This window comes from Sapajus apella, unplaced genomic scaffold (genome assembly GCF_009761245.1).
Source record: "Sapajus apella isolate SASKATOON/1434 unplaced genomic scaffold, GSC_monkey_1.0 scaffold47, whole genome shotgun sequence".
NCBI classification, from domain to species: domain Eukaryota; kingdom Metazoa; phylum Chordata; class Mammalia; order Primates; family Cebidae; genus Sapajus; species Sapajus apella.
Genome location: NW_022436987.1, coordinates 895,441 through 902,591, shown reverse-complemented (window position 1 = coordinate 902,591; position 7,151 = coordinate 895,441). Strand labels below are relative to the sequence as shown.

The 7,151-nt window shown below is 38.6% G+C and overlaps 1 protein-coding gene across 1 annotated transcript; it reads left to right on the top strand.

Annotated features, from left to right (window-relative positions):
* The first annotated feature begins 5,015 nt into the window (after positions 1-5,015).
* Positions 5,016-5,963, top strand: LOC116525318 (olfactory receptor 51I2-like). The gene has a single exon (XM_032241118.1). The coding sequence runs from the start codon at positions 5,016-5,018 to the stop codon at positions 5,961-5,963; it is 948 nt and encodes a 315-aa protein (XP_032097009.1).
* Positions 5,964-7,151: the final 1,188 nt, after the last annotated feature.

The following is a 7,151-nucleotide window of genomic DNA, read 5'->3' as shown; positions in this document are numbered from 1 at the left end:
ATTTGTTTAGCCTGTTGTCCCGATCACTATGAGATCGGAGAAAAGGCTTATCCTGTTCACTGTCATACCTGAGAACCTCCTTCAGTGTGGTTTTTTCTCTCGAAGATGACTTTACACTAACCAACACATTGAAATGTCTGTGTGATGTTATTAATTTCCAATGAGAAATAGAATTATTGCATTGGCACAAATTATCTTGTCCAACTGAATAGTAAACATTACATGGGGAGAAACACATCAATTATATTTCTAGGTAAACAAGAAACAAAAGGCAAAAGCCTTAACTACAATATTCAAAAATTTTGTGTCTTAAGTTTGGATAGATAAATTATCAATCTCCAAAAAACCAATTCATTACTTTAATAATCTCTGGTGTTTAGTGAGCTAGTTGGTTCTTCTCTATAAAACTGCTTGATTAATGCTGTTCTTTAACCTCTTTTATTCTTCACTTTTATCTCCTCTTACAAGTGGCGATTTTATGTGTTTGTGTGTTGGGGGGAGGGCATCTGTTTATAATCATGAATTTTGATCCTGGATTGGAATGAAATCTTGTCTCACCAAATAATTTTATGATATGGCAAGTTGTGTAATGTCTTTGAATCTAGAAATATTGTAGATATTTTATCTACAAAAGGTGAATAAAAATATGAGCTCAGATTCTTTGAATATTAAATAATGCATATGAAGATTGTAGTAAGTTTATGGTATATCATTGGTGGTCAATAAATAGTAATTATTTTCCATGGCTTATATTTGTAATCAGATTATATCAGTCAAATCTCAAATGTTTGGGAATCAGTATTTCTTATAAAGGTGTCTTTTTATGTCCTTTTTCTGATGTCTTGTGACAGAATTACTAATTATAAGAAGACAGACTTATTTTCCCCATTTCCCAGTAATGATAGGCACTCCCCCCGCACATACTCTCCTCATTCTCATACACATATTTATGCACCCTAGCACATACATTCATTTTGTAATTTAAAACAATTTTTTTGTCCTATAAATTTAAAATAGTTGTAAAATTTTCAGTGATGTTCTAACTTTTCATGAGGAAGTCTTATTTTTTTAAGAAAATCAAATACTACACACATATATATAAAGAATTTCAATACTCTTCTTTTCTGATGCTCTAAATGTATATGCTCATTTTCCTTGAAATAATTCCATACTGCTTTAACTAAATGAACTAACTGTATCAAAAAACCTAGCATAATCACAGACACTTAGTAAATAAATATTAGTTGTTCTCACCATAACTCCTCAGCCATGAAAACTGCAGATAATTTGGGTCTGCATCAGGATAATTATAATTATCTAACTCTGATTGACATCTGCACAAGTTCTAACTCTGTAAATAATTTGTCCGTGCATATTAGCAAGCTTTTCACCCCTTGAAGTCTCCATTTCTTCATTATGAAAGTTTGCATGTGATACAAGATGGTCCCAACATTCTTTTACAAAATTTAAGACCCTTACATTAGTGTCTTAAAAATCAGGCTGCCCTCAGTATCCTCAAAAACCCTGGAGCCAACAGGCATTTGCAAATATTTGTCAAGTTTTTTCTTTTTTTTTTTCTGGAAGATGAAAAATTGTCATGTTCTTATGACAGTTCTTGATTAATAAGTGTTTACAATGTGATACTCTTTCAAATATGCCCAGATCTATAGGAATTTGTATATCATTTTACAAAGAAGAAATTTGAAACATGAACAAATTGACTAATTTTCTTAAGGACATTAATTTAGACAGGGAAGGCGCTTGTTTGGAATCCAAGTCTGGCATTAGGGTGGCTAGTTATATGAGCTGGCCAAAACTAAGGAGTTTCTCCTAATGCAGGACTTTCAGTGTTAAAACCAGTACAGTTTGGGGAAAAGAAAGATGGTCACCTTATTTGATAATTAGGCTGTTAGTGGTTATGCCATTTGACTTTTTGAAGTGGTATGCTTAGCGGAAAGAATACGAATCTGAAAATCAGTCAGAATCAGTGGTCTGGAATTCAATTCTACTCTGTTGCTGGCTTACTGAATGGATTATTCCTGGGCTTCGGCTTTCCTGCAAAATAAGGAGCTAAATATGTTGATCAGTCCAGGTCAACCCAGCTTTCATTCTCAATTTCTTTGAAACCTCCACCTGGGAGAAAGGGCAGATAACAGAGGAGTTGCTCATTCAAGATTTTTCACATTCCCTGCCGCGCAGCTACCTCTTGGAGCCCTTGGACTTAGCAGACCCAGGGGGCTCTGAAGTTGCAGCTTTATAGAGTTCAGAACAGGGAGTGGGCGGAGGCTGGCAGTGGGGCTGTGTGTTTCTCCCTTCAGTGGACACTTCACCAGCCTTTCTTCTCCCACCCACCGGAGCTACCCTGAGGAGGTAAGTGGAGACCTCATCTCTTTCTTCATACAGACACTCAGGAACCTCCTTCATAGTTTCAAAATCCTTAAGTGATTAGGGTACAAGGATTTGAAGAAGAGGCAGTCTGTGATTTAAGTTTAAATTTTTTTCCCTGCACTCCGCTTCTATCCCCACATGCACATTCCCACCTAGTTGGTGCCTGAAATGCCATTATGCTGGCTTCATCCTTGTAGCCTCACTCTGTGGTTCTGAGCATGCACAGCTCTGGCTAGAGGGGCATCTTCTGAAGCCTTTGTTTGGTGTGAAAGCCTCAGTGTGATTAACTCATATGCCGCTATTCTCATAGACAGTGGATAAAATGCTGAAACAAAAGAAGGGAACCTTTGGGAAACTGAATGTGGGAGGACAGTTTGGAGATAGGACCAGGAACTCTCAGCCCCTCAATGTCCCTCTTTATCACAACTCTCCTAGTTGCCATTTATTCAGTACATCTTGTGCCAGGAACAAGAATGGGCACCATTAATGCTTTACTTTGCATTACTTTTTCTATTCTAGAGATGTAAAAATAAGATGTGAAGAAGCTAACTAAATTCACAGCTGGTATGTAGCAAAGGTGAAATAAAAACTCAGTTGTTAGATGCTAGGGGAACTATTTTTACTTACCTAAATTATTTTACACTCAAAATACATAGTTCATATTTTAATACATTCTTCCCATTAATAAAATAGTTTATTTGATCAATATTTAACCATTAAAACTAGAACTGGTAATCTCTGAGTCCTAGTCTAGGTCTCTATATGCCCAGTCACTCACCTAAGCATTGAGAATATAATGAGAAGAAATACAGGCAGTTACAGGGATGTATAAATTGCTGGGGAAACAAAGATACTAATCAACTAACTCAACAAATATGTAATAAATGCACTATACTTTAAGGTGTGATCAGAAAAGCCACAGAGAAAAATATGTGTGAGGGCGTTTAACATGCAAAACCAGGAGAAGAAATGAAATGAATGATTAAAATTATAGGAAGATGGCAAGTTCTTAGGTTGCCTTTCAGCTTCTATGAGCCATGGTAAGGATTTGAACTTTTATTTAAGTTTTTATTTCATAAGGTAAGTGAAGCCATTGAAAGGTTTCTAGTAGGAGAGTAACAACATTCTATTTACATTAAAAACAAATAATTTGGCTGCTTTGTGTAGAATGGATTAGACAGATACACGACACTAAGCTGAGAGATCCTCAGGAAGGTTCTGCAGACATTCTGGTTAAAGATGTTGGGGGACGAGTGACAGCTGGAAGTGAGATGGAGAGACGAAACCAGGGTTGACAATGGACTAATAGATAAGTGAACAGGAGAAGGTGAGAAATAAACAAGAATGACTTCCAGGGTTTTCAGGCATGACCACACGAATAGACAGTGATCGGTGATGAGGTGATAAGTTTGAAGATGATCAGACATAATAATTGACATACAGTACAATTTTGCACTTGTTATGTTTGAGATGACAGTGAGCTCTTACATTTGGAAGTCCAATAGGAAATTGGATGCATGAACACATATTGAGAAAAGAAGCCTGGGCAGCAGACATATATTTGGGATAACTGACGTACAGAGCAGAAACAAATAAGACGTTATGGGTAGACAATAATTTCAAAAGTATTAGTTGTGAAAGTGAGTGGAAAATGGGTGATTACTAGGAAGATATGAAGGGGCAATTAAGAGGTTTGCTGTAGTTTGTGATTGTTTGTTTCCTATGATAGTAACTCCCAAAATTGATGCTCGGGGGAAGAAGTGATGTGGGTGGGACAAATTTGAATGATGATAGGAGTGATCTAAATGCCTGATTCTCACACTTGGAATTGCCTATGAGTTTAAGCACATGCTGATTTGTGAGTTCTACTTGCACATAGCCAAATTTAGTTGGTATAAGTTTCTTCTGAGGAAAGAAATATTTTAATGCTTCTTAATTGAGTCTAAGATACAGCAGAATTTGAGAATCTGTGACCTAAACAGAGATTTTAAAAACCATGTTAAAATATACAAGAGAAAAACCAAGAGAATAAAGTGTGGAGGAGTGTGACATTCTGGATCCTTGGTGGATGAGTAAGGGGTTCAAGCCACAAAGAAGGGGTAAAGAACTGAAATGGTGCTTGAGTATAGGCAAGAGAGGAGAGGCAGCTTAGAATATACATGAAAGGTGTCATCACTTGCACAAGAGGGAATCAGTCAGTAGGTGGGAATATTATGGAAAGACTTCATGGAGGCCATGGTGCACCTCACTTATTATGGAAGAAACTGATGGCGGTGACCTGGTGCGGAGAGAAAGGGGAAACAGTTTTTCACCATTGGAGAAATATTTTAACCAATGTAAAAAAATATATAGACACAAGAAAAATAAAGGATAATACCTAAAAACTAGTCAAAGATTTTTATGGGCAAGAACCTGCAGCTCATGACAGATCTAGGGGTGCTGCCAGACTTTAGAAGTTCTGAAATGTAACCTGCCTTTTTCTGAATTTTCCAAACCTTTGGCACTGGAATCTAAGCATCATTGTCTCTCCTAGTTTTAGATATCAACCACTCCTTGTCTTCACTTCTCCCACCATCTCACCTCAATTCACTCTGGTTGTGTTTCCCTAAATTCACTCAGAAACCCTGATGGGAGGGCTTCGGAATAACATCTCAAGTACTACCAGCTTCACCCTAACAGGCTTCCCGGAGATGAAGGGTCTGGAGCACTGGCTGGCTGCCCTTCTGCTGCTGCTTTATGCTATTTCCTTCTTGGGCAACATCCTAATCCTCTATATCATCAGGGAAGAGCAGAGCTTGCATCAACCAATGTACTACTTCTTGTCTCTTTTGTCTGTTAATGACCTGGGTGTGTCATTTTCTACATTGCCTACTGTACTGGTTACTGTGTGTTTTCATGCCCCAGAGATGACTTTTGATGCCTGCCTGGCCCAGATGTTCTTCATCCACTTTTTCTCCTGGACAGAGTCTGGCATCCTGCTGTCCATGAGTTTTGACCGTTACGTGGCCATCTGTAACCCACTGTGCTATTCCACAGTGCTCACTGATGCCCGTGTGGCCCGCATTGGCATATCCATCATCATCCGCAGCCTCTGCATGGTCTTCCCACTTCCCTTCCTCCTCAAGAGGCTGCCTTTTTGCAAGGCCAATGTGGTGCTGACACATTCCTACTGCCTGCACCCCAACCTGATCCGCCTGCCCTGTGGAGACACTACCATCAACAGTATGTATGGCCTGTTCATTGTCATCTCTGCCTTTGGTATAGATTCAGTGCTCATCCTCCTCTCCTATGTGCTCATTCTACACTCTGTGCTCGCCATCGCCTCCAGGGATGAGAGGCTTAAGACACTCAACACATGTGTGTCACATATCTGTGCTGTGCTAATCTTCTATGTGCCTATGGTTAGTGTGTCCATGGTTCATCGATTTGGGAAGCATGCTCCTGAATATGTGCACAAGTTTATGTCTCTGGTCTATCTGTTTGTACCCCCTATGCTCAACCCAATTATCTATTCCATCAAGACTAAGGAGATTCACAGGAGGCTACACAAGATGTTATTGGGAACTAAGTTCTGAAAGAGGAGAAGTGTCCTGGAAAGACTTAGAGGTTCTTTGTGTTGCTGATGTTTGGGTGTGCCAGCTTCTTTTGGAGCCTTTCAATCTCTCTCTAGACATGCACCTACAGTTGTGTACCTGCTGGTAGTTATATGAGTTAGCCAGGCTTCAACTTGTAACTCAAAACATCAGATTGCCCTATGTTGTAATTAACTGTGCCACAGGTTGCCACAAGTGGCTTCTCCGACACATCAAGAAAGAGAGTCCTGAATTAAATCCTTTTCGTCTCAATATCCTAGTGACATCTATGCTTTCAAGTAATTATCAGAAACAGACAAAAACTAATGAGTGTATCAGTTATATAATGTTATAATGTAGATTATGTTACCTGAGATCCTATCAGCCCAGAATATTTAAATAATCATTTTGAACATCTTTAAACTTAAAACTAAAGATATGTAATAGCTATGACCAAGTGTATACTTTTGAAATAAATAAGAATACTCCAGAATTCCATAAAATGGAACAAAAATATAAACCATACAACATCTGGAATTCAGAAGTTTAGTACAATGTGTCTTAAGGAAAAGTCACATGCTTTCATCCTTTGGGCATGACTACAGAGAGAACTGAATGACTAGAGGCAGGTAATGAGCACTCCAAACGGAAGCTTAACAGAGGTTGTTGACTGATGGGGTGGTAAGTCCACTTCATTGGCAGTGGCAGCTTGGCTGCATAGTTGGCTGAAATATGGGCTCATGTCCTGCAGTGAGCAACCCAGAAAACAAGCTTAAGCATGTGCCTGAGCAGAGGAGGGATAGCTGGAGGCAAATTCACAGAGAACTAAAGGCACTAGAGAGAAATCCTTTGAAAACCCGTGCCAAGAAAACACAACCCAGGCCACACAGGCAGGTGCACACTTAGAAGATTGAAAACAAATGACATGTGGACTTTAACTGGAGAATAAACAGGCAATGGACAGGTCATGGCATACCTAAACCTCAATGCATGATTAGGGAATAAAGACATTAAAAAAACCCTACTTTTTAAAAGGCAATAGCCAATAATTTTTTTCCTCATAGGATTGTGAATAACTTTTCTAAAATAAAGTCATAGGGATCAAATAACATGATCATTTCCTTAACATAATTGCAGTATAGACTTGAATTGCTCTCAAACACCTTCTGAATGTCTCATTAAACAACCAGG